The 25,518-nt window shown below is 53.5% G+C and overlaps 1 protein-coding gene across 1 annotated transcript; it reads right to left on the bottom strand.

The window, feature by feature from the left end:
- Positions 1 to 732: 732 nt before the first annotated feature.
- ETV3L (ETS variant transcription factor 3 like) lies at positions 733 to 6,165 on the bottom strand. Its single transcript, XM_060142293.1, has 5 exons — positions 6,102 to 6,165; positions 5,771 to 6,008; positions 5,326 to 5,515; positions 4,803 to 4,923; positions 733 to 1,202 (listed from the first exon to the last, which is right to left on the bottom strand). The coding sequence occupies exons 1-5, from the start codon at positions 6,163 to 6,165 to the stop codon at positions 733 to 735; spliced, it is 1,083 nt and encodes a 360-aa protein (XP_059998276.1).
- Positions 6,166 to 25,518: the final 19,353 nt, after the last annotated feature.

The raw sequence follows: 25,518 nt of genomic DNA, 5'->3' as shown, positions 1-25,518 counted from the left end.
TCCTCCCAAGCCCCTCTCCCCGCTTCCCATCAGGAATCTTGGGTGATGTTTAACTCCATACCAGGTCAGAGGGCAGCAGGAACGCAGGAGGGGGTGGTCAGCCACGAGGGAGGTTTGCCAAGGGCATTTTATTCATGGTCTGCAGTGGAGTATTACAGAGCTGAGGAGGCCCATCCCTCCTGACCCCACTTGCTTGGGTCTTGGGGAAAGGAGGGGACAGGAGCTCCCAATGTCGCAGAAATCAGAGGGATCGGAGAGAGCTGCATGGAGGGGCAGGAGAGAGAGGGGAGACCTTAGACTGGTGAGGGACAAGGGCCCCAGCGAAGAAGGGAGTTGCCCTGAGACTCGGGGAACAAAACAACTCCTGACCCTTCCCCAACTTAGACTCTTAATTTCCCGTCTCATGTGGGCAGGTATAGGGTCTTTCAAATGATGGAAACCTATGGAAACCTTATTCTCTTTCTCCCTCAAAAAAGTTGAGATTAAGAATGTCTCCTTAATCTGATTAGCAATTTGGTGGGAGGGGGCACTCTGCCTCAATTTTCCCCTTCCCCACATTCGCTTTTTCCCTGCGATGCCCCCCACCTCCTTGGGTGCAACTCCGTTCCTTCAGATCGTTCTACAATTTAAAGCTGTTTCCAGCCAGGGGAAGGAGCAAAGCCAGAAGGGAGGTAGATAAGAGGTGGGATGGAGTTTGGGGGACACCCCCCCACTTCACATCTTCCTCTCCCATTAAGGAGGATCCAAGGGCCACGCTGCTTTGAAGTTCTCCAGATTGGGGGACACAGGACTTTCCTCTACAATGTAGGGTTCCTGCCTCTCTGAGGAGAAGCCCTCTCTGGGATCCATCGTGGGGTCAGGCTTCACCTCCAGCCCCTCGGGCCTCGGGCTTGGGAGCCAGAGCCTCTCCCCAGCCCCCTGCGCCAGCCCGGCCAACAGAGGAAGGCCAGGAATATACCGGGCCCCTGGGGCCCCTGCAGCCCCTGCGGGTCCTGGGAGCAGGGTGTCCGGCATGGAGGACCCTGGGAAGTGCTGCCCTGCGGGGACAGGGGGCAAAAAAGGCCCTGAGAGGTGGGGCCAGTCAGAGGGGGCAGGGGGTGGCAGGGGAGGGGTGAAGGAGGCAAAACGGGGAAGCTCGTCTTGGGGGCTCCCCAAATGGCAGCAAGGGCTGAGCCGGCAGTGGGCTGGGGCAGAGCCAAGTCCTAGAGAGGGAGAGAGAGAGAGAGAGAGACAGAGAGAGAGAGAGGGTCAGTGAGTCCCCACCGCTGGAGATGTCTCCTTTCTCTGCCCACTTCCCATTTCTTTCTTTTTTTTTTTTTTTTGCGGTACGCGGGCCTCTCACTGTTGTGGCCTCTCCCGTTGCAGAGCACAGGCTCTGGACACGCAGGCTCAACGGCCACGGCTCACGGGCCCAGTCGCTCCGTGGCACGTGGGATCCTCCCGGACCGGGGCACGAACCCGTGTGCCCTGCATCGGCAGGCGGACTCTCAACCACTGCGCCACCAGGGAATCCCTCCCATTTCTTTTTGCTTCTGCTTGAAACCTTCTCTCCCCACCTGTGCACCTTCCTTTTTTCTTTGCTTCACATCTTATCGTAAATGTCATCTCCTTGGGGAAGGCTCTGAGCCTTCCCAGCCTAGGTGAGAGCCCCTGGACTCCCCCCTCATCCTTCCTGGTACTCTCCTCCAGGGCCCTGTTGCTTAGAATCAGGAGTCATTTGTGTGATTATTAATATCTGTGTTCCCAACACTGTGGTGGCAGGAACTGTGTCTGTTTTATTCTGGATCCCGGGATCCAACCCAGCCTGGCATGTATTAAGTGCTCAATAAAAATGTGTTGGATGAATGAATGAGGATATTCTTTGCCATAACTCAATGGATCCATTCTTCACTCTCCTCGTCCCTGTAGCAAAGGACTTTAGTTCTATTCTAGCTGGGCAAAGATCTAGTTGTGTGACCCTGGGTTTGTCATTTAAATTCTCAGTCCTCAGTTCCTTCATCCATAAACCCCCTGCTCCCAGCTAAGATCAAGCAGCATCATGGGGCCTGCTGAGCTGTGAGGCCAAGCATGTGGGGTGAGCCCCAGCCTTCCCCTTCTCTGGCTGGCTCTGGCCTATAGCTCTCCTCCTCCAAGAAGCCCTCCCTCCTTCCATTCCTTCCAAATCTGCCCTGTTTCCCCAGGATCCTGCAATAGGGACTCCTAGCCTGGGATCTCTGGGGATGATTATATAGAACTTCACACCACTTTCTATAGTTCAAAAAACCTAACTCCAGTTCCACATTTTTTCTTAGCAAGTATCAACCCAGGGTGATGACATCAGCAAGGCTATAGTTAGTAAAAACTGGAAAAACAACTTAGTTGTTACTTAATTCATCCGATTTATTTGGTAGGAACAATATTTCTGATGTTGGATCTGTGAAAGGGGAAAGTAGTGAAAATGATCCTTCGTGAGGGAAAGCGTGGAGACCCCTGCAAGAATGTACCTTCTCCTAAGTCACTGTCCTTTTCTTGGGTCCTTAGATGACGTGGAGACTGCTGTCTTCCCCCAGGAAGGTTGTGTCCCCTGGGGCTCCTGGGGGCAGTGTCCCCCCTCAGGGCCCCACAGCTGAGTAGGCATGTGGAGAAGATGGTTCTAAGAGTCCTCCTACCCCTCCCCGCCCCTTCCCAGCTCTGGTCCTGCAGCTTCTGCCCCTGGCTCAGTAGTCCTGGCCGCTCTTCTGCCCAGAAGCAGCTTCCTCTCTTGACACCAAATGCTGTGAGTGAAGGTGGAGTGAAGGGCTCGCACACCCTTCTGGAATCCCGATCCAGAAGCGGGCATGTGGCTGCTGCTAGGCTCCCAGAGGCCTGAAGCGGCTTAGGGTGCCCCAGGACCCAAGCACAGGCAGGGCCTGGGCACCCGCAGAGGGCAGGCAGGTGCAAAGTACCTCACGCCAAGCGGGGGCTCGCCAGGGAATATTTTTTGATTTCCCCCTCATAGTTTCCCAAAGAGAGCAGCTCTGTGCCCAAGGCATTCCCAGAACTGGGAAGGGGTGGGTGTGGGTGGAAGAACAGAGAGGTGTTCAGGTGCTGTCTTGCTGCAGGCTGCCAGACTTGTGGCCCTACGAGTCCTAGCAGGTCTTGGGCCGCCCTACGCCCACAGCCTTGGCTGCGCTCGTGAGGACCCAGAGCCAGGTGCCCTGCATTCTCTGGGAGGTGGGACCTCTGGGCTCTCAGCTGCACTTGGGTGGGGTGAGGGCCATGGGTCTTTGTTCCATGAAATTGCCAGAAGTGGAGGGATAGGTCTTGGGCCTCTGCAGAAGAGCCTTGTGTTGGTCAAGTGTCTCTGTTGATCTTTTTCACAGAAAATCTGACTTTGCCTCTTCCCAGCTTACAGTCCTGGAAGAACTGGCCTCTGCCTGCATTTTTGCCGTGTCCCCCTCCATCACCATGTGCCGTCGCACTGGCTTCCTCCCGGTTCCTCTTTCCTGCCCCAGGACCTTTGCACACCTTATTCTCTCTGCTTGCCATGCTCTCCTCTCTCCCTCCGAACTAAGCCGGCACCGATTTACATTTTGGGTCTCAGCTCAAATGTCACTTTGTCAAGGAAGTCTTCCCGGCTGCACCCTGAACTTCCCTGTAGCAGTTAGCACAGTTATCATTACTTATCTACTTGTTGGATTATTAACTGAATGTCCGCAAACCCCCTCTTGTCTACAAGCTCTATGAAGGCAGTCTTGCTCACATTGGCACCCCTGGCCCTAGGACAGGGCCTGGCACATTCAACAGGAGCCCATGAGCTATTTGTTGAAAGAAGAAATGAGTGAATAAGGGAATGAATGGGTGAACTTTATCTTCCCAATCTCTCTTCAGTTGGGCCTCCTTCTCCACCCATGGCCCTTGCCTTGGTTCTGTCCCCATCGTCCTCTGCCTAGATGATCTTCAAAGCCTCCAACATCAGTTGTATGCCTCTTCCACCACAAACTCTACATCAACCCAAGTCGTCTTTGCAAAATGAACATCTGGATGTGCCTCTCCCTCTGGGTCCCTCCTGTCCACGGATCAAGTCCAAGCCCCCTCAGCATGGCTTCAGAGGCCCTCTGTGACCAGACGCCTGTCTGCCTCGCCAGCCTCGTCTCTCATCCGCCTCCTTGTTCCCACTCCCATCACTCGGCTTACTCTCACCATGTAAGCTGCCAGCAGATCTTCAGATTTACTACACTCACTTGCAGCTTTTTACTTCACAAATGCTGTTCCCTCTGCCTGGGCATCTTTCTCCATCTTCTTCACCTGCTCAGGTGTAGCCTCCTCCAGGAAGCCCCAACTCATCTGCATTCCCATAGCACCTCGTGCTTCCCAGAATCTCAGCACTGGTCACTGACCATCCTCCCATCTCTGTTCCCTACTGATCTCTGAGCATCTTGAGAGCCATCTTTCATCTCTGGGTCCACACACTTAGTAAATAGCTGGTGAGCAATAAATGTTTGTTGAATGAATACATGACTTATCCTTTGACTCATGCCCCCTCACCCATGTGCTCAATCAAAAGGGTCCTCCCGGGGGCTTCCCTGGTGGCGCAGTGGTTGAGAGTCCGCCTGCCAATGCAGGGGACACGGGTTCGTGCCCCGGTCCGGGAAGATCCCACATGCCGCGGAGCGGCTGGGCCCGTGAGCCATGGCCGCCGAGCCTGTGCGTCCGGAGCCTGTGCTCCGCAACGGGAGAGGCCACGACAGTGAGAGGCCCGTGTAACGCAAAAAAAAAAAAAAAAGGGTCCTTCCCTCCTCTGCTTAAGATTCCCTGGGCCCACCCCAGTCCTGAGCACTCACGGTGGACAATGCTGCCGCTTCCCTTCTTGTCCCTGGAGGCCTCTGGTGGTCCTTGAGGGGTCCGCTGTCCAGCCAGCTGCTCTGCCATGGCCCAATGGGTGGATAGCCTGCTATGCAGGAGCTGGGGAGTGAGGAGAGCAGGCTCAGGGGTTGAATGGACCCTCCCTGGCGTGTATTCCCCAGTATACATTGTTTGTTTTAATGACCAGTCATTAAAATAATGAAATACTCTCATAATGGTTGCTAAGTCAGCACTGCCCACATGTCCTGGACCCTCCCCTGAGACCCCGCCACCCCCTTCCCTGCGATCCTGGCACAGAAGGAGTTGCCCTCTCTCATAGGCAGGTGCTCTGCTATAGGGATCATTAAATATGTAGGGGTGGTTCAGAGTATCACCCCCACCCCTGGGACACTCAGGGACTAAGGATGCAGGGGGAGAAGAACATTGAAAGCTGATGGGCCCCTGAGGCAGAGAGACAGGTTCCGGTGGAGCTCTGGGGATGGGACCAGCTTTCATGCCTACCTCACTCTGTACACCCATGGGCACCAGGGCTGGTCGAAACAGAGCAGGGGCCCCCAGCAGCAAGTGGAGGGACGGCGGTGCCCGCGACTCCCACAGAGGGTAGTTGACTACGATGAGCTTGCTGAAGTTGAACTTGTAAGTGAACCTTTTGCCTTTGGTCTTGTGCAGGATCCTCTTATTGTAGTAATATCTGGAGATTCCAAGGTTGAGAATAAAGGGTTGGCCCAGTGGCAGGGAGGATGCAGTCAGAGACGCAGCCACATCCCCAGTCCCCAGGCTGCCAAGGCAAACCCCAAGCTGCTCCTGGATAACCACTGGACATCTCACCACTCTCCAGAGCATTTCCCAAGCCGTGGAGGGGCGGGAATCTGACAGGGGTGCCAGAAACCACGGCTCTTTCCTTTGAACTCTGCCCTGTCTGGCCACGTCGGCCGCCTCCTCTCACCTGAGGGCCCGGCTCAGCTTGTCATAATTCATCTGTGGTTTGCACTTCCTGCGGCCCCAGAGGCGGGCCACCTCGTCTGGATCCTTGATGACAAACTCCCCGTACTCTCCCTGCTGCCAGGCGATGACATGGCGGAACTCCTCCTTCTGCAGCAGCTCCAGGATGAAGTACCATAGCTGGATCTGCCGGGAGCCCGGGGACGACTCGGCTTTGCAGGCCCAGTCGGGGAAGGCCAGGCCTGGGGTGGAGAGGGGAGTGAGCGCCGCCCCACTGCTCCCGAGGCCTCTGGGGCACTGCTGCAACGCAGCTGGGACACCTGGCGGAGGCTCACCTGAGATCCAGAAGTTACGGGAGGTGATGGCAGGGATGCCCTCATCCAGGCAGCTGCAGTGCATTGTCCATTCCGGGGGGGCAGGAGCTGTGTCTGGGTCTTGGGGGGAAATGGTCCCCTCTTAGGAGGAAGCGAAAGAAGGCAGGGGAGAAGGAGGTGAAAGAGGAAGGAAAGAGAGAAGAGGGAAGAGACTAGGGGAGGAAAGGGAGACTGAGGCAGGGGAGCAGGGTCTGAGGCAGGAAGCTGCCCCCTAGCCAGGCTGGGCCCAGCCTCCTCTGGGGACCCCCTCACTGTCCAGGGGCTGACCCAGGGCTTGGGGCTTGAGGCTGAACCGCTTTATAGATGGGGAGGAATGCAGAGGGTCCTAGGTCCTGCCGCTGCTGGGGGATTTAGACAATGACACCTTTTCTCAGGGCTTAACAGGATGGGGGTTTTTCCCAGGAGGAGACAAGTGAAAATGTAATTAATCGCTGGCTCTTTCTAAACCTTGAGTGTTGGCAGGTACACGAACCCGCACTTTTATAGTACTTAGAACAATTTTACATTTGAGAAGAGGAGGGATTTTTGTGCGTTTTATTCACTGAGGAGTCTCGAGTGCCTAGCAGAGCGCCTGGCATGTCATGGATGTTCAAGAAATGATTGTTGGTAGAATCAATGAATGGTGATGAATTTATCAAGGGTGTCACTATGTGTTTAATATCTGTCTTCCCCTTCAGAGTGTCAGCTCCCTGTGGTCAGGAACCCTGGCTGTCTTCTTCCCTGCTGGCTCCCCGGAACCCATCCTAGCCCAGGGCCTTGTACTCACAGGGCCTCTATAAATATTTGTTGAATTAATGAACCATGGGCAAGGAAGATGGAATCTTGCTGGCTCCCAAGTTGGCTTGGGGGTGGGATGGGGGTGGGCCTTGAGATGGGGGGAAGACTGGGGAACGAGCCCTAGTAAGATAAACTGGCCTGATGCAGGGAGGGGAGGAGAGGAAATGTCTAAGTCACAAAGCCTTCCGGATGGAACTGAGGATGGTGCGAAAAGCTGGCTTCTACTGTCACTAGTGCAAGATGAACTGATAGGCCAGAGGATGAGGAGGGATGGGAGAATGAGAGGCCTGCTCCTGGGGCTGGGCCCAGGCGCAGCGGACTGCTTGCGCACAGGGGACTGGCTCACACCACCTGGGCTCCGGGTTTCCATCTCTGATGCAGTTGGCATGAGGCGAGCGCTGTTCTCAACCAGAACTTACGAGGCCGTCAGGTCTGGAGGCATGTGGGGGCTTATCTGGAGTAGCCTCCACACTTTCCAGATGAGGCTCAGAGAGGGAAAGGGACTTGACGATGGTGTATGGCCGTCCCACCCTCCACTCCTAATTCACGGCACTTTTTCATATACCGTGCTGCCTTAAGACTTGAAACAAATCATCTGTAGCCGTGCTTCTCCAACTCTAATGTGCATAGGAGTCACCTGAGGATCTCTTTGAAATGCAGATTCTAATTCAGTGGGACTTGGTGGAACCTAAGATTCTGCATTTCTAACAAGCTCCTAGGTGATGCCAGCGCTGCTGGTACATGGGCTGTACTTTGAGTAGCAAGAATCCATGGGAAACAGCATTAAGGAGCTGTGGGTGTTGGAAAGTCAAGGAATCCCGAGGAATCCCAAGAACAAGGTCCTACTGTATAGCACAGGGAACTATATTCAATATCCTGTGATAAACCATAATGGAAAAGAATAGGAAAAAGAATGCATATATATGTATAACTGAATCACTTTGCTGTACAGCGGCAATTAACACAACATTGTAAATCAACTATACTTCAATAAAATAAAATAAAATAAAATAAAAAAGTCAAGGAATTCCAACCCTGCCCTCCTTCCCCCGACACTAAGAGGTCACTGGGTCTCTTGCTCTCCTTTTCCCAAGGAACACTCAGCTCCAGGTGGGCCAGTGGACAAACCTACAGCCCGCTGGGGGCACGTGTGTCCAGGGGTACCCAATCTGGCCCCAGCAGAGAGCATCTCTGGAAATTAAGGCAGACAGGGCTATGAGTAGGTCTGTGCCCACTCCGAATCTGGGTGAATAGGTTTTCCCACCCATCCATCTGTCTCTAAACTGATAGCTGATATTCTGGAATCTTCTCTCCTTCTTTTCCTCCCCTGAAGCAGATGCCCCTCCTCCCCTCCCACCTTCCTTTCCCGCTCTGTCCATTGGGAGGTTCCTCCTTTGTCTAACCTCCAGATGATTGGGATGTCTCCTACCTCATCTTAGGAAAATGGGTGGGGAAATAGGGGGAGCAGAGGTGAGAGATTCCAAAGGAGGACTGTTCCTTGGAGGAAGCAGATAGAATTCCTAGGGCTGCAGTGCCTCCTGCTGGATCTGATGATGTTTCCTGGTCTGGAGGGTTTGAGACCTCAGGGTAGATTTAGAATCTGGCAAGAAGAGAACAATAAACCCACCGCAGAGCAGACACTCAGGGCACTCTGTACTGTGCTGAGAAATTGACACACCCTGAACCTCACAGGAAGTATCAGATGAGGTGGAGCTCAGAGGGGTTGACTAACTTCTCTAAGGTCACACAGCTCTTAAGTGAAAGAGTGGAAAGCAAGAACTTAATACAAAATACAAAATTTATAATATTCAGCCACCTAGGTAGGCTACCAAACCCTCTCTCCTGCTCCCTCAAAGAACAAAATCTAAAATATGAAGCCAAATATGACGCGCAGGCTCAGCGGCCATGGCCCACGGGCCCAGCCGCTCCGCGGCATGTGGGATCTTCCCGGACCGGGGCACGAACCCGCGTCCCCTGCATCGGCAGGCGGACTCTCAACCACTGTGCCACCAGGGAAGCCCCTGATTACTATTAATAGGATTAATCCCCTTGGCCCACACAAGCGCTCATTACGACACATGTAGGTTTTAGGTAATTATTTAAGAAAAGCAATAGCGATAACGATGATAAAAAAGAGAGCCTTAACCTAGATGTTGGAGCCAAAAGAAATGTCCCAAGCAGATTTTAGGTTTTAAGAGTTTAGTTAATATGAGCTGGGCCCCTATCATGAACCCAGCATTGGGCTTGACTTTTTTTTTTCTTATGTTACTTCATTGAATCTTCACAACCCTTCGTGGTGGGTATTATTATCTCTGTTTTGCAAGCTGAGGAAATTGAGGTTCAAAAGATTGGAAGACTTGCATAAGATCCCAGGGCAAGTGGTGGAGCCGGATGCAAACAGGTCTGACTCCAGGCTCTGAGCTGTAATTAGTCAATCAGGGCAGAAAAGTTGAGGATGAAACTTGGGAGCAGAGGCAAGGCTTAGGAGGCCCTGGGTCCTGAAGGAGGTGCTCCAGTCTAAACCTGAGAGGTGGGCTCTTGGCCAGAAAAGTGATCAACAGTGGGGGTCGGGGGAAAGCCAGAGGACCATCAGATGGGCAGAGTGGAATACAGAGAGGTGAGGAGGACAGGAACACGCCCAGGATAAACAAAGGTCAGAGCTCAAGACAGGGCTGCCTCTCTGCAAAGTGGAAACTTGCATCCTAAGTCACTGTGTCGTTGGCCCTTCTAAGCTGCTGAAGGGGATTGTCCCCATAATCTGATTGATTGGACACAGCGAAGTCTTCTCAGTGACTGCTTGATTGATGAGTGGGAAAACGGACTGTTTATAAATTCAAAGGCGGCCAAAAAGAGGGCAAGAGGGTCGGTGAGGAAGAGAGTGAATCAGAGAGAATGAGACAGAGAAATAGCATCGCGGAAATCGGGGATGCTGTGGACACAGGTGAGGTTCAGATACAGCCCTGGGAGACTGAAAGATCACAGTGGAGAAACCAGCCCTGAGGGGCAATGAGGGAAACACAGAGATGGCAGTGTGGGGGGATGTGTGTGTAATATTTTTTCTGCTTCTTAGCGTCGAGCAAACTGCTCATCCCCGCCCCGCCTCCGACCAAATCCCCAGTCTGATTAGAAGCCTCTGGTCTCTCCCCTTGATCTCAACCCCAAGTGGAGAGCGGTTAGTCCTGAGACCTCCCTTAATGCTATTAGCGAAAGCGGCTTAGGATGGAGAGCAGGACCAGCTGGGGGCCTCAGAAGGGCAAAGCCAACACCTCTTCCCTGGGGAATTTGGGGGAAGGGCAGGGATCGATGTCCTTCTTCACCAAGGGCGTCTTGTCCCTTCTTCTGCCAAACCCAGACAGCCTAGGGCAGAGAGGAGCCCTTCTGGACGCTCCCTGGCTGGGAATCTGGCCAGCTAAACCCCATCTCCCTCCCGCAGCCTCAGCTCTTGCTGCCATCAGCCCATACCTGGGAGAGGCGCCTCCCTCTCTGCCACTGCCCCAGCGGGGTCCACCCTACTTCCCCTGAATCCCTCCTTCCTCCCCCTCAGCCCTGAGCCCCCTCTCCAGGCTCCCTCTCAACCTGCTCCCATTGCCAGTGCCCCCTCATCGGGTCTCAGATCTTTATCGCCTCTTCACCCCGCCCCCACCCCTCCAGCCCCTTGCAGACTTGTCTCTGGCTCTTGTCTCTGTGGTCCCTGGGGGCCGTGGGATTTTAAAAGGTTTGTGTTACTCCATGGAGTCGAAATCCAAACCCAGACAGCCCCATGCTCCACCCCCAGACCTGGCAGGAAGGGCAGTTAAAAGTCATGGGGAAAGTCACAGACCCCCCCCAAGGACCCAGGGGTTGGGGAACAGGAATTGGGGTGTCAGGAGACCAGCTTCCACCCACTGCTCCCTTGGTCTGGCCCTGCCAAGTCTCTGTTTCACTTTGTTTGACCTTTAATCTTCAACTGTTTCCTCCTTTCTTACAGTTTCTCTCCTCTACCCTCTCAAGTCTTATTCTTCCTTGTTTCCACTTCCCGTCTACCAGGCTTCTCTTGTCTTACTTCCCTAGCTCCTTTCACTTTCCTTTTTCTCTGTTGTCCATCCTTTTCTGTCTCAGTTTCCGTTGGTCTCTCCATTCCTGTCTTTATGTCTTATGTCTACAGATCATACTGTCTCCTGTCTACAAATCAAGTGATCTGTCTGTCTTGCCTCCCCCTGTGCCCGTTTTCCTCCTTAGAGGGTGTCCCTGCCTCACCACCTCTCACCCAGCCTGCCCTCTGTTGTGCTGTCTCTGTCACTCTCTCTCTTGGTCACTTTCTGTCTTACCTCTTTCTGTCTTTCTCCTGCCCTCCTGTCTCTCACCTATGCTTCAGAGATGGAAACTAAAACCCAGGCCCCCAGCTTCCCGACCCAGGCTCCTCCAGTGCCCCTGTCCTCCCCCCAGCCTTCCAGCGGCCCCTTGCCCTCTCTCCCAGCACAAATTCAGTGTCAGTTCCTTTCATCTCCTTCCCATCAGCTGGGCCCCAGGGGATCCCCTTGACTGGACACCCCCCGATCCTTCCCTTCATCTCCCCACCCAGGGGACAAGAAATCCCCTCCAGTAGGTGGCTGGGGAGTCTGGCCAGCTTCAAGGAAGTGAAAGCTCTCAGCCCAGTGCTGAGCTGGGATGAGCCGGCAGGCCCGTCTGGGGCTGAGTAACGGGACAGACGAGGAATGCAGCAGGCAGCGGGCCTCCCAGGGCGCTCTCACCAGCTGGGGGCCTCTGACGCTGTCTCACTCAGTCGCCAGCCCTCAATGCCATGTCTGCTTCCAGCTTCCGCCTCAACCCTGGCCCTCGTACCCAATCTTACCATGAACCCTGAATTCAACTTCCACTAAGGGCCAAACCGGACTCGAGACTCCATCCATGTGCCCTGGACTCTCTCCCCACGGGGCCCCACTGCCCTCGAGCAGGGTCAGAAAGGGGTTGGAGGTGGAGTGGCAACGGCACCGCCTTCTTCCCAGTGCTTGCCCTCTTGTCTGTTGGGAAGGAGGGTAAGACCTTTCTCTGCCGTAGGAGCATCACCGTCTGCGCCTCTCCAGCCTCACACAGCCCACCTCCGCCCCAGCTGTCACAGGGGTGCGCCTGACACGGGGCACCCAAGCTCTTAGATTTCAGGCTTCTTGGACCTCGTTCTTTGGGAAGAAGCCAGGAGTCTGAGGAAGTGAGGGAAGCGGATGGATGGGGCAGAATCCCTTCAGTCCATCAGAGATGTCACTTCATCCCAGCCCGGCGCAGGTGGGAGCACAACCTTAACTCTGCCCTCCCTGGGACCACCTCCTACTCCTTCCCATGCCCACGCTGTGACGCCCACCCCCTCAGTGTCAGTCCTTCCCCCACTACCCTTCAACCTGGCCACACGGATGGCAGCAGCGAGCTCTCTGAGCCGCTGAACTCCCTGTAGGTACAGACAACAGGGCACGGGGATGGCTGAGACTCTCATTCATTCATTCAGCCCCAAGAGCCTGACTTGGCCCCATTTATCGCAGGAGTCTTCTCTGCCCCAGTGAGCCGACATCTGACCCCAGCTGTGCCCCATCTGGGGAGAAGAGCCTGGTGCCATGCCAGACCCGCTGCCTTTCTGGGGTCCCTGCCTCTCTCTGCCCTGACTGCCCTACACCTGCCTCTGCGCTGTCCCACACCTGGATGGAAGAGCCTGGCCCCTCCTAGGCAGCTTCAGTGTGGCCCTCGGGCTCTCATGTTCACCCCGTGCCTGTGTCTCCTTTCTTTTCCTCTTCCCAGTTGCTCTGCGACTGGCTCCACAGCTGGGGTAGGGGTGGGGGAGGAGAAGGGCTGTCCCTCTGGCCAGCCCCAGCGGCAGACCCGCCACCAGAGCCCCTTACCTTGGTGCAGTAGCTTCTCCGGGCTCCGTCCAGCGGCTCCTTCTGGCGCACTCCTCGCCCAGCAACCCCTCGCTCATCACGCGCTGAGTTAGGGTTACTTAAAATGAGAGCGGGATCTCCAAGCTCCCAGGGGAGCTGATGTGGTTTTTTCAGACAATAGCATTAACCCTTCGGAGGCCAGTGGCACCACGGCCCTGAGCCCCCTCCACCTCTGTGGGTGGGTAGGGTGGGAGGGAGGGTCTTCCACTGGGTCCTTTGCATCCAGAGCCTTCCTCTGGAGCAGATGGCTCCTGAAACATCTGACCAACAGGGAGACTGGTGAGAGGGCTACACCCGCTTCAGTTTTAGGAAAAGGGACACTGAACTGCCGGGAAGTCCTTCCAGCTGTCTACTCTTCCCGCTATAAGTCAGCCCTGCTCTCATAGAACGTCCTGTGGAGATGAGTTCAGGCCTGGACAAGAACCCCCTCTTCATAACCTCTGACTCTTAACACTACCTCACTCCCTGTTTTCCCCTCGGAGTCCCAGGTCCCACCTCCGCTCGCATACTGGTGTTGAACCCTCATGATCTGTAACTTTCCTCTTAGTCTCAAGTACTACAATGAAACTAATAGTTTACCCAGTCACCTTTTCTCTAAGGTTTTTAAAGCACTTATTATGTCTCTTTCCTCTTAGGGCTCTAGAAAACAGATTTTTCCTTTTCTTTATAAATACTACTCAAAGTTAGACAGCAAGAAGAACTGCCCACTAAGTCATAAACCAGACAGGAGAAAGTAACTGCAGGGACATCAGATACCCTGCTAAATAAATAGCAGGAAGAAGATAAGGTGGTAGAATTCCGGAATACACGGGGGAGGGCATGGAGAATTTAGGTAACTGACCTCAGGGGAAACTAGAGGAGAGAGGTTGTCAAAGACCAGAGCCTCTGTTTTGAACGTCCTGGGGCCCAAGGGACCCTGGAGCCTGTTGGGCCTGCGTCCAATCTCCCCAGTCCCTAGTGGGGAGGAAAAGATTGATGGCTGTCATTGGGGAATCAATATGATTTTCTTTTTTTTTTTTTTCTCCTTGACTCTGGGAGGCCAAGTTTCTCTCTCCCCTACTACTCCCCCCATCATTACACAGCCCTCCCAGCCTTGAGCTGATCGAGATGGGAATGGAGGGCCATGGAATTAAATTCTGGGGGTTGTTTTCTGGTTAAATCAACCGAAGCTAACATGATGGAAAGGTGAGAGAGAGAGGCTGATTGCTGGAAGAGACAGGAGCTAGGGGCCACGAAGAGAGGGTCCTTGTTGGGGGAGAGGCAGGAGGACCGGGCTCCGAGCCCATCGAGGGCAAAAAGGAAAGAGGTTACAAAGGGAGGGATGGTCCAGAACACTGTTCCAGGGAGTTGGATGCAGGGAGAAGGGAGGAATATTAGCCAGGACGAGGCAAACTGGATCTCCATAGAGGACAGAGAGCTATAGCCAGGAAGACTGAGGTTAGTGCCAAGACGGGTTACCCCAGGCATCTCTCTCAGATGTCACTGGTGTTTTCTCACTGGAAGAGCTGGCTCTGCCCCTTTGCTCACCTTCACCCCATCCCATTTCCTTCATTGAAGGATTTAGGACCATGTGAGTTCAGAGCAGGAAGATGCCAAGGCCAAGGAGAGGATTCTGGGGAGGTAGAGCCATTCCGTCCTCCCCCTCTCCCACGAAGGCCCCATTGGAAGAGCAGGTCGTGGCACGATCTTTAGTGGGAGAACTGGGACCTACACGGTGGGCCTGGACTCCACAGGTCCTTCAGACCACCTGCTGCCTCCACAGGCTCTCCTGGGAGGGTGACATCTGACAGGCCTCCAGGGAGGGAGGCTCAAGGCTTTTCTGCTGTCCCACTTCCTGTCACTGTCCCAATTCCCAGGGAAGTCCCTCACGTTGCTAACTTCAAGTCCTTGTGAGAACCAGAGCAGCTGCTTCTGAGACTATTAGGGTTTCACCTTTTCTCTTCTGCTGCTCCACACGCTGTCCCTGCCCACTTCCTCTCACATGCCCGTAAACCTGGTCACAGCAGTCCCCCCCGCCACCGCCCCTACCCTTTCTGTACAATTCACGTTTTGATGGCTGGCCCTCGTAGGGGAGGCTCGGTGTGGGATTAGGAAGCTGGGCACTTGGCACAGACATTGGCTTCTAGGGTGGGACCCTGAGCCTCTCTGTTTCTTCCTTGAGACACAGGCAAATGGCCTAGTGCCCTTTGGGGAGGGGAGGTCCCCTGACCAAATCCAGCCCTTTCCTTTGCTCTTTTGAGCATCTCTGTGTGCATCCGGTGCCTGGACACGAGGCTGCTCTACAGATGATCGCCGAGTGAATAAACCAACAGGTACCCGACCAGCTCCCCACACTAGCTAATCCAACTACCCTAAGTTGCAACAGGAAGCCTCAGCATTTTAAACTGCCTTCAAACCCACAACTTCGTAGCTAGTAACTGTACCTGGCCTGATGCAGCCCCCTAAACAACGCTGACACAATAACGGGGCCCATTGATGGGGGGTGGAGACGCCATCCCTGTCTGGGGACAGGAGTCAACAAGAGGCAGCCCTTCCCACTTTGCGGCGTAGAGCTGGCTCTGGGTATCTCCCAGGGTCACTTGGAGAGGAGTCTCTCAGGGCTGGTCGGGGCACAGGGCGGGGCTGGGAGGAGCCCCTCTCCTCAGCTCCCCTGCCAGCCCCCGGGGTGTGATGGCACAGACTCAGGCGCGCAGACTGCTTTCACAGCAGCAAAGCCAAGGATGCTCTATCTGAGCTGCAAGCAGACTTTTCCTGTTCTAGTTCGTGGCTTTTTTTCATACTTGAGTAACCAGCACGATAGGCTAAATTCCTAGTCTACCGACACAGTCTGACATACTTTGTATCAAGACCTCACCACCCTGAACGGGTCCTCTCAGGTCTCACTTGTGCCTTCATAATCATCTGACATTAACATGGGCAGGACCGAAGACCCACAGATGGGAGATCAGGCCCTGCGGAGGGTTTCCCCAGGCACTGTAGGGGGTGAGGGGCTCGCCAGGTGGGGTAGAGATGAGGAGGTGGTGTTATCTCCTCCACGAGGAACAGCTAGAGGGAAAAGAAAAAGACTTCCTCACTCTCTCCTTGTTCTTTTGCCAGGACCTGGCCTGGGGTGGTGGCAGCCAGTGCAATGAATGAAGGTGGGGGACCTGGCTGGTTCCAGGAGGGTCCGTCTGGCCAGTCCAGGTGTGACAGAAGGAGACTGTCCCTTGATAAGCACTCCTTGCCAGCGGTTGGTGAAAGAGGGATGGTTCCTACTGGCTCATTCCCGTGAATCCCCCATCGCTCCCCAAGACTGGGTGGGGCCCAGTGCACCCCTATGGGGGACTGATGGTGACTGAGACTGGACCCAGAGGAGGGAGAAAAGAGGAAGTGAGGGGAGGGAAAAGGGACACCCCTGAATGGAGGGATAAGGTCCTTAGGTGGCCGGAAAGGGGGGAAAGAAAAGGAGGTGCGGGGGGGGGGAAGCTTTTGGAATCAGACTCAGGGAGACAAAGAAGAGGCCGAAGGAGAGGAGGAGGAGGAGAGGGAGTGGATGAGGCAGAGGGAGGAGGTGAGGCTGGGGATGCGGGAGGAGGCGGGGCTGAGGCGGCCTGGGATGCAGCTTTGGGATGCGGGGGTAGGGGAGGGGAGCCGCGGGTGAGTGTGTGCAGCCAGGGGCTGTGGTGTTGGTGGCGACTCTTCATGTCCCATTAGTGGCAATGGAAGGTGACACGCGGGGATCGATACCAATCGAGGCAACAGACTCCCAGTAATAAACCCATTTCACTCACACTTCTCCACCCCCAAGAGAGGGAGCCAGGGCTTCCCACGCCCGACCCCCTCTCCAGAGAGGCTGCTCTCAGAGCTGTCCCCAGCCCTGGCACCGGCGCGGGGGCAGGGCCCGCCAGGCAGAGGGAGCCTTCAGCAGGGTGGGGGGGTGTGCTCTCTCTATCTGGTTCTGTGAGCCTCAGGCTGAGGTCCCCTGAGAACTTCAGGCTGGGCCCACCTTCTCCTCTGGGGCTGAGCCCAGCCAACACCCCCAGTCCTGTGAGCATTTCCAAAGCAGAACAGGGAAAAGCTCTGGAATGTGTGGATTGGCTCAGTCTGTGGGCGCAGGTGAAGGCATCTTTGTGCTCCTGGGTCTTATTCGTGCCTCTGTGTGGGCGTCTGAATGTGTGTCTGTGTGTCTCTGAGGAGTCATACAGTGAGCGTCTCTCTGTGGATGTCTGTCTCTATGACCGTGTGTTGTTGTGCGTAGGCGTTTGTGTCAGTTTTTGTGTTTCCGCTGTGCGTTGTTGGTGTACCGTGCGTGCCTATGTGTGTCCACACACACCTGTCTCGAGGAATGTGGGTGTGAGGCGGGGTTTGTCTGTGTGTGAATCTGAATGCGGGTGTCTGTGTTTCTGTGGGTGTCTGCTTCTGGATGTGTGGGCTGTGTTTTTGTTTTAGAGACTGTTTATGGATATCTCTGTGTATATGTGTGTATGTGTGTGTGTCTGTCTTTGTCTCTGTAGACACGTGGGAAAATACTGCTGGCCTTTTTGTATTTGTACTCAAACCCTGCTCCCATCTGGCTTCTCGAACTGGGCCTCATGCGGTATCCTACCTTCCAGGTAGGGTGCCCCACTGTCCCTGGGACAGAGAGGTTCCCCCAAACACAGGACTTTTTTAGAACTAAAACTGGGACAGTCGCAGGCAAAACAGGACAGTTGGTCACTCTTCTTCCAAGCCCGGATACAAGGAGGCCAAAGTGAATGAATGCAGGTGTCAAGGAAGGAAGGATGAGAGAAAGATGGGGCGCGGAGAGTTGAAGGAGAAGCTGGAAAGGTTGAGGCATTTGAATGGAAGAGGAACCTAGAAAAGAAAAACAAAAAAACGATGTGGGAGCAGCAGGAGGAATGCTGGTTAGACTCAAGGAGGAACTTCCCCAGAGCACAGAGATGGGACTCTGGAAATTAAGATGAGAAGGAAAAAGGATCAGTTGCCCTCTGCTCTGGAAAACTCTGGTGAAGAGTTGGGTTGGGCTCTGTGGAGGACATTGGCAGAGAGTGATGGTGCTTGCCAGCTCATGGAAGGTAGGATGTAGCCAGATGGACCCTGTGGGGCTCCCACCCTCCTGCACACCCGCCACTGCTTCCTCTGGCTCCTCACTGGGTGGGATGAGTTTGTGGGGCTCAGAGATGGGACCCCCCGCCCTCAGCGCAGATGGTGTCTGGACGCCCTGCTTTGAGTCCTTCCCTCTCCCCACCTGATGGGCTCCCTTCCTCAAAGGGGACAGAGTGAGCCTGCAAGGCCCTGGGTGGTGTGCATGGATCGGGTGGGGGATCCTGAAGGCCGTAGGAGGGAGAACTGGCTTATAATGTCCTAGAGTCTCTAAGCTCTGTGGGGAGAGCCTGAGCCTTATCCATCATGTTCACCATGGAACTCCCAGTTCCTACTTCAGTGCCTGGCACACAGTCTCAGTAGAAGTTTTGAAAATAGAGCTCCAATGCTAAGAATCTTCACACCCTGGGCCTGCTCTTGACATTGCAGGCGCCTGTGCAAGACAACAGGTGGACAGCTGTCCCCTAGGCTCATACTCAGGAGGGTGCGTCCAGGGTGGAGGCGCATGCGTGCCTGGACACAGCTCTGGCCATTGCACAGGGAATTCCAGGGTTCCAGGAATCCAGAGTGTGTGCTGAAAGGAAGCACCTGGTTGCAGGTGGATGGATCCCCTTGGCCCCATAGACTTCGCACCCAGGCTCGGGGAGCTACTGTTGGCAAATTACAGTCTCAGTGTCTGCTGCCACTCTGCCTGGCTGGTCTGTGAGCTAATCTGGGGCTGAGCTTTGCAAGATGGTGAGAGAGCTGAATCTTGCCCAGGATCTTCCGGCATTCACTCCCCTCCTGGGACCTTGTCTATAACTTTTGTGGGGGTCTTCTTGTCCTGCCCTCAGATGGGTCTTGTCCCTTCTCTCAGACTGGAGGCTTCAGGAAGACAAGAGCCCTTGCTTCTCAGATTGGGGGCTCCTGGGAGGAACAGTCTGTGGACTCCCTGGGGAGTGGCTGAGTCTCCTTCCCTAGTTTTCCTTTCTCCAGCTGAAGGACAGGCTGCCTGAACCCTGAGGTTAGGAGATTGGGCCAAGGCCAAGGATGGGGAGAGTGGGAGAGGGTGAGGAAGGTGGGCAGGAAGGACACACATTGGGCCACAGAGAGGGCAGGGGACAGACTGGCAGGACACATAGTTAAGAGCAGCCGGAAGGACAGAGGCAAGACTCTGCAGACTTAGTAAAGGGACGTCCAAGAGCCTGGCTGAGGAGTTGGGGTTTCCAGGTCTTGCAGGGGAGAAGGATGGGTGGGGCAGTGAGAAGAGACAGATTGAGACCAAGGCCTATGCAGCCTGTTTCCCCCAGCTCTTATCTGGACCTCGGAGAACCTGGGGTGGGCAGACATTTCCACTATCTGGAGCCAGGAAGGGTTTCTTAAAAGAGAATTTAGGGGCTCCAAGGGCAGGCTGGTCTTACCTTCCTCTATCCACCCCTGTCCCCCTTCCCAAACACCAACCCGGGGCAGGCTAACCAAACCTTTATGTTCATATATATACATATATATATATATATATGTATATATATTTATTTTGTGTTAGGGAGCCTTGTGTCAGGCTGATAGGAAAAAACACGAGGGAGAGAGACGGGAAAGTCAGGAGAATGCGGAGCTCAAATGAGACCCGAGATAAAGCAATTACCTGATCAATACGGGTGAAATTGAGTAATCTAGCGGATCAATACCATGGGCAGGAGGCTGGGCGGTTGGGCGGGGGGCGCTCCCTGCTGTCAGCCCTGCTCCCCTGCCCACCCCTTCTGCAGCCCCCGCCCACTCGCTTCAGTTCCCCCCACCCCACCTCCTTGGGAATTCATCTCTAGGTCTTCCTTCCACCGCTGCCTCTGCACTCTGTCCCCCAGAGAATCACCCCCTGCCCCTCCCAGCTTCCAGAGAGTGCTCAGGCCCCCGGCCCAGGACTCCGTGTCCATCTCATCTCCCCTCACCCATGCCCTCTCCTCCCTTCCCAAACTGCTCCACTCTCAACAGTCCTTCTAGGTTGATGCCTCACCCTCTTTCTCCATCTTCCCCATCCCCACCCTGGTTCCCCCTTGGTGGGGTCCACAGCCCAAGCCAGTTGGATAGCCAGCTGCCCACATCTCTGTCCTGAGGCCAAGTGTGGTTAAGTGGTCCCCCCCACCCTCAAATCAGGTAGGAGCTATCTAAGGACCAGAACTAGGTTTGTAAGGACCAAGCCTTCCCCATCAGCTTTGACCTGACTGCTGGAGAGGGAGTTGTGCCTCTTGCTTCACCGTTACTGGCAATACAACCTACCTACTCCATCTGTAGAGCACTCCTTATGTGCTAGGCGCTGGCTGAGCTGGACTCTGGGGTCAGGAGGCTAGGAGGAGGACACTGGTTCTTGCTGATTCAAAAGTGGTGGTGTAGGTGCTGCCAGATGGACACCAGTCCATCTGAGGACTGCCTGTGTTTAGAAGGGATCTTGGGGCTCTGTTTTTTTTTTTTTTTCCCCTAGAAGGGCTGTGGAGGAGAGTGAGAACTCCCCCAGTGTTGTGGGGGCATCTGAGTTCCTGCCTGCCCAAGTCAGTACTGAAAATTCTCCGGTAACCAGAAAAGTCACAGCTCGCTGGGAGATGAAGGGAAAGGCTGTGGCATTGTGGGGAGAGCCCTGGAGCAGGACCCCGAGCCTCCTAATTACCCGTCTTTGAACTGGAGTTCCTGATGGGTTAGGAGTGTCTATATTTGACTGCGAAATCCCAAGACAGAGTCTAGCATCCAGCAGGCACTCAGGAAATGACGAATGAATGAATATTGTCACCTGGCCACAATCTGCCTTGTGTTTCAGTTCATTATGTTGGCTTGTTTCCCTCAGTAAACTGAGTCTCTGTGAGTCTCCAGAGAGCAGGGACTCGCTGTGTCTCCTGGCACGTGGCCATGTCAGTTTCAGGAATGAATGACTGACTGAAAGCATGTGTGCCTCTCCCTCTCTGGCCTGGAGGTCATTTCAGGGGAGCTCACACCGGTGATGATTCCATAAGATTCCCTTAGAGAAATCAGGGGCCTCTTTAAAGCAACTCAATCCCCCGTCCCTTTCTTCTAGCCTCTGTGTGTCATCACTGAGGGGCAGGGAGGTGTTTGAGAAAAAGCATGGAGCTTGGAGTCAGGAACTCTGGGTGAGTCCTGGTTTGGTTACTCACTAGCTGTGTTGACCTTGGGTGATTCACTCAACTTCGTTGACCTTTGTTTTCTTCATCCCCCAAATGGGGATAATAATAGTAATAAGAATCCACAGAGGGCAATGTTGTGGATCAACTCGTGGATCAAGTAAGTTAAAGCAAGTGACAAGAACGTACAAACGTTACTTGCAACTGGTCACCAGAAGTCCAAAATTTCAACATGGGCGACAAAGATTTTTCCCAGCTGGGCCAGGAGTGGGAGAACTAAAGCAAACTTCCTTTACTGTGATATTCTGAAGACAGGCTTACACCGCATACCTCAGTTTCCCCTCCCTTTTCCTTCCAGTTAGTTGCCTGGAGGTCAAAATCATACAAAGAAATCTCTGCCCCACTCTCTGCCTGTTTAAATTACTCTTTGAGGGATTTGGGGGAAAAAACCCCAGAAGGCCAAAAAAGACACACTGGAACAAAGGGCCCTGAAGCCAGAATCATGTTTGCAAGGCTGACCTCTGTCTCCTGGACAGAGGGGTCCCTCCATCCTCCTCCCTGGTCAGGTTCCTGCAGAACGTGGGGTGAGAGGTCAGAGACGGCCTCCCGCACGGACCCTTAGCTCTCTGGGACCAAGGTTGTAAGGTTCTGACTGTTCTCCTAAACCAGTCTTCGGGCTGAAGCTGGGATGGAGCCAGCTCCTGACAACTGAGGCACGGGGCAGTGTCACTGGGGCAGACACCTGCTGCCTCTTGGCTCTAGACCTTCACTTCTCAGTCTTAGCCCATTGTTGGGCGGCACCCTCCCCATTGTCTCCCTAGACCAGATTCCCAGATCCTGGAGCCCCGGAGTTTGGAGATGTGGGGCTTCTCCCCCCAACCTGGGCCCTGGGAGTCAGGGTGGGGCTCGTCTGCATTCTGGGAAGGCTTTAATCTTTGATCTTTATCCCTCCATGACCAGTCCTCACAATCCAGCCCCAGGAGCCTGTTTGTCCAAAGATAGAGGCCCCGTCCCCTGGGCCTGCTGCAGGTGCTGGCTTTCCTTCTGCACTCCTGATTGGGACACAAGGCCTGACTCCTGGAGAAATGCTAAGGTTGGAGTCCTCCACACCACCCCTAATTCTGCGTGTCTGATTAGAATAAAGTGTCTTCACCCTTGTCTCAGAGATCCAAGGCCATGAATGGGCAAAGTATGGGATTCAGACTCATGAGAAAGGTTTGAATCAATAGGACAGGTCACCCACCGTGGACCCCTACTTTCTCATCAGTAAAACAGGGATCATAGTGTTAGGGGAACCACTGACTGAAAACTGCCTGCCCTGGCCAAGCCTGATAGTAACCACTTGCATGAGTTATCTTACAACAGGAGGTCCTGGTAAGGAACGTGGAACTAACAAGCTACCACCAACCAGAAGAATTTGGGAAAGGTCAAAAGGAGAGAGGAGACACCAGTCCATATGTCCTATCAACCTCCGAGAATCCTTCTCACTAGAATCTGTTGGCTGAGTGATATGCGCGCCACCAGGAAGGACCCTGAGCCAGAATGATTGTCCAGAGACAACCCGGAAGCTAAGCCCATCACCATAAAACCCGAGACTGCGAGCCACGTGGCAGAGCAGTCCTCCTGGGTTCCCTTACCCTGTGGCTCTCTGCCCCAGCGCCCCTTCCCAATAAAGTCTCTTGCTTTGTCAGTAAGTGTGTCTCCTCGGACAATTCATCTCCGAGTGTTAGACAAGAGCCCACTCTAGGGCCCTGGAAGGAGTCCCCCTTCCCGCAACAATAGTATCTTACCTCCTCTTGAGAGGGGCCGACGGAAGTGATGTGAAGGCAAAAGCCCTGTACAGACTACGGGCGTAAATGTCTCTGTCATGTCATTTAAAAAAGGACTTTGAGTACTAAATGCTTTATGTGCATCATTTAATCTTCAGAACCATCTTCTAAAATAGAGAAGTAGAGGCACGGAGAGCTTCCATAATCTGCCCAAGGACTCACAGCCAGCAAAATGGCAGGGGTGGGACTATGGGATTAGAGCCAATTCCACTTTATCTCCCTTCCTCAGGGAGTCAACACACCCAGCTCCTGAGAGAGGAGGGAAGCAGAAGCTGTGACGAGAGGGATCAGGGGTGGTGGAGTTGGGGGATGACTGAGACAGCAGTCTTCCTTCTGTCCTCAGTATTCCAAACTGGCATTCTCTATCTGGACAATCAAACCTCCTTCCTATATTTCTTGTTATTCATTTATCCAGCAAATACTCATCAAGCATCCTCAGGCTCCGGACAGTGTGCTGGGCGCTGGAGAAAACGAAACGACCCCTGCACCAGCCCTCGGCTTCTGGACCATCCTGTGAGAAACCGGACCGGCAGAGCACTGACAAGATTGTCTTAGGGTGGTGGCACAGAGGTAAACACAGGCTGCAATAGCACACAGACGAGTGCCCAGGAAAGGCCCCTGGAGGCAATGACATCTGAGCTGAGTTCTGGAAAAGATGTCATTGGTCAGGTGACGTGGAGGAAAGACGTCTGTCTCCAGGCAGTGAGTTCAGCAGGGCCAAGAGGCCTTATGGCATGAGTGGTTAAGAACACAGGTGTTGGGGCTTGAACCCCGGTCATACCAGTTAATGTCTCTGTGATTTAGTGCTCCCCTTGATGAAATGGGGATTAATACAAGTAAGCCCTTAACATGCCTGGCACGTGGTAACTGCTGTCCCTGCGCTGGCTGTTACGGTCGGAGCTTAGGTGTTACGTGGGCTGACAGAGTGTGTGTATGCATGTTTGTGTGGTTAAGGATGAGGCTGGAAGGGTAAACGGGAGCCAGGTTATGAAGGGCCTTCTAAACTAAAGTAAGGACTGTGAACAGGGAGGTAATGGGGAGGCTTTGAAGGGGCTATTCCCTACTCGCTCATGTCACAGGCTCTGAGACTTACTTTCCCCTCATCCTTCCTCCCCCGCCCCCCCCCAAAGTGTTCTCACCTTGAAGCTCCATCTCTTTCCTCACTTCTTCCTCCCTGCTCACCACCACTCACTCCTCTTTGCTCAGAATTTGAATAATTCCCATCCAATTCTATGCACTGAATGGTCAACATGGGGTGGCAGAACCGGTGGCCTGGAATCCCGAGCTCAAAACTATAACCAGTTTCATGCCTAACAAGTCTCACTTTGCTTTCAGCAGCCTGAGGAAGGAAAAGAATCAGGAGGCTGTCCTAGCAGAAGGGTCTGCACCCAAGCCCATTCATTCATTCCCAGCCTGATTTGGGTTGCTTCAGGGAGTCAACCAGTTAGCCTCTGTCATTTCACCTTTTCCTGCCAAAATGAGTTAATAGTCTTCTTAAGCAGAAATGTTAATTTGACAAGCGGGCCTTCATGCTCCTCTGTGGTCTAGCCCAAACTCTTTTGCATAATATTGGGGATGGCCATTGCTAGCACAGTAAAATGTGAACTCTCGGTGTCTCCTAAGACCCTTCATAATCCATCCTAGTTTGCCTCTTTAGCCTCCCCCCCTCATCAATTTCAGCCTTTCTGAACGCACAGGACCCTTCCATAGCAGTCAAATTTAACACCTGGCTGTGATTCTACCAATGTTGATATCTTTAGAAGATCACTTTGCCTTATCTCAAGAGTAAAGTGAGAATACTTAGTCCGGCACCATTTTTCTTAGGGTGTGTTGTATGATACTCAATACCCCACGAAGACCTCCTACTCCTCTGGATTCCTGTCCTCTACTGGGAAATACTAGGTTTTCCTAGCACTGGCTTGTCATGTACTTAAAAACAAAACAAAATCAATCATCCCCAAATCACCTTTATTGGGATTATTATCCACATGGCTGGAAAGTCACCCTTTTAGAGTGATTTTAATTCAGTGCCCTTTCTATTCAAATTGTTGTACCACTATCATCACTAACTCCAGAACATTTTCATCACCCCAAAAAGAATATGTGGCCCATTAGCAGTCACTCTCCACTGCACCCACTCATCTATGTTGTCTGTGGATTTGCCTACTCTGAACATTTCATATAGATTCATACAAAGTGTGGCCTACTGGGTCGGGCTTTGCCATGTACTCTTAATGAATCCTCAAATCAATCTTGAGGTAGAAATTTCCCCACTAACTCCTGTCCCTGGCTTCAGTTGTCCTTTATGTAGCAGCACCTATTGACTCAAGGAAATTGACAACCTCCAAAGCTGTTAAGGGACCTACCCTCGCTGTGTCGGCCCCTGCACAACAGGAATAAAAAGCGTGGAGGTGGGTGAGCTAGCATGCACGCGGCACATTCTCTGGCATGACCACCCTGGCTTAGTGTATCAACAACAAAACCAACGCTCTGCAAACATTACTTAAAAGTATTTTTTTAAAATTTTATTTAACTTTAATTTCTGAGGTAAAATACTTTTTTTCTTTCAACTTCCATAACAAAATACAGAGCTATCAGATACCCCTGGAAAAAATATGTATATTATACATATATTTCTATAACATTACATCATATATATATAATATATATATGCAAAAATTTGAAC

This window comes from Lagenorhynchus albirostris, chromosome 2, assembly GCF_949774975.1.
Source record: "Lagenorhynchus albirostris chromosome 2, mLagAlb1.1, whole genome shotgun sequence".
Classification (NCBI taxonomy): domain Eukaryota; kingdom Metazoa; phylum Chordata; class Mammalia; order Artiodactyla; family Delphinidae; genus Lagenorhynchus; species Lagenorhynchus albirostris.
This window is presented reverse-complemented; position numbering and strand designations above follow the sequence as displayed.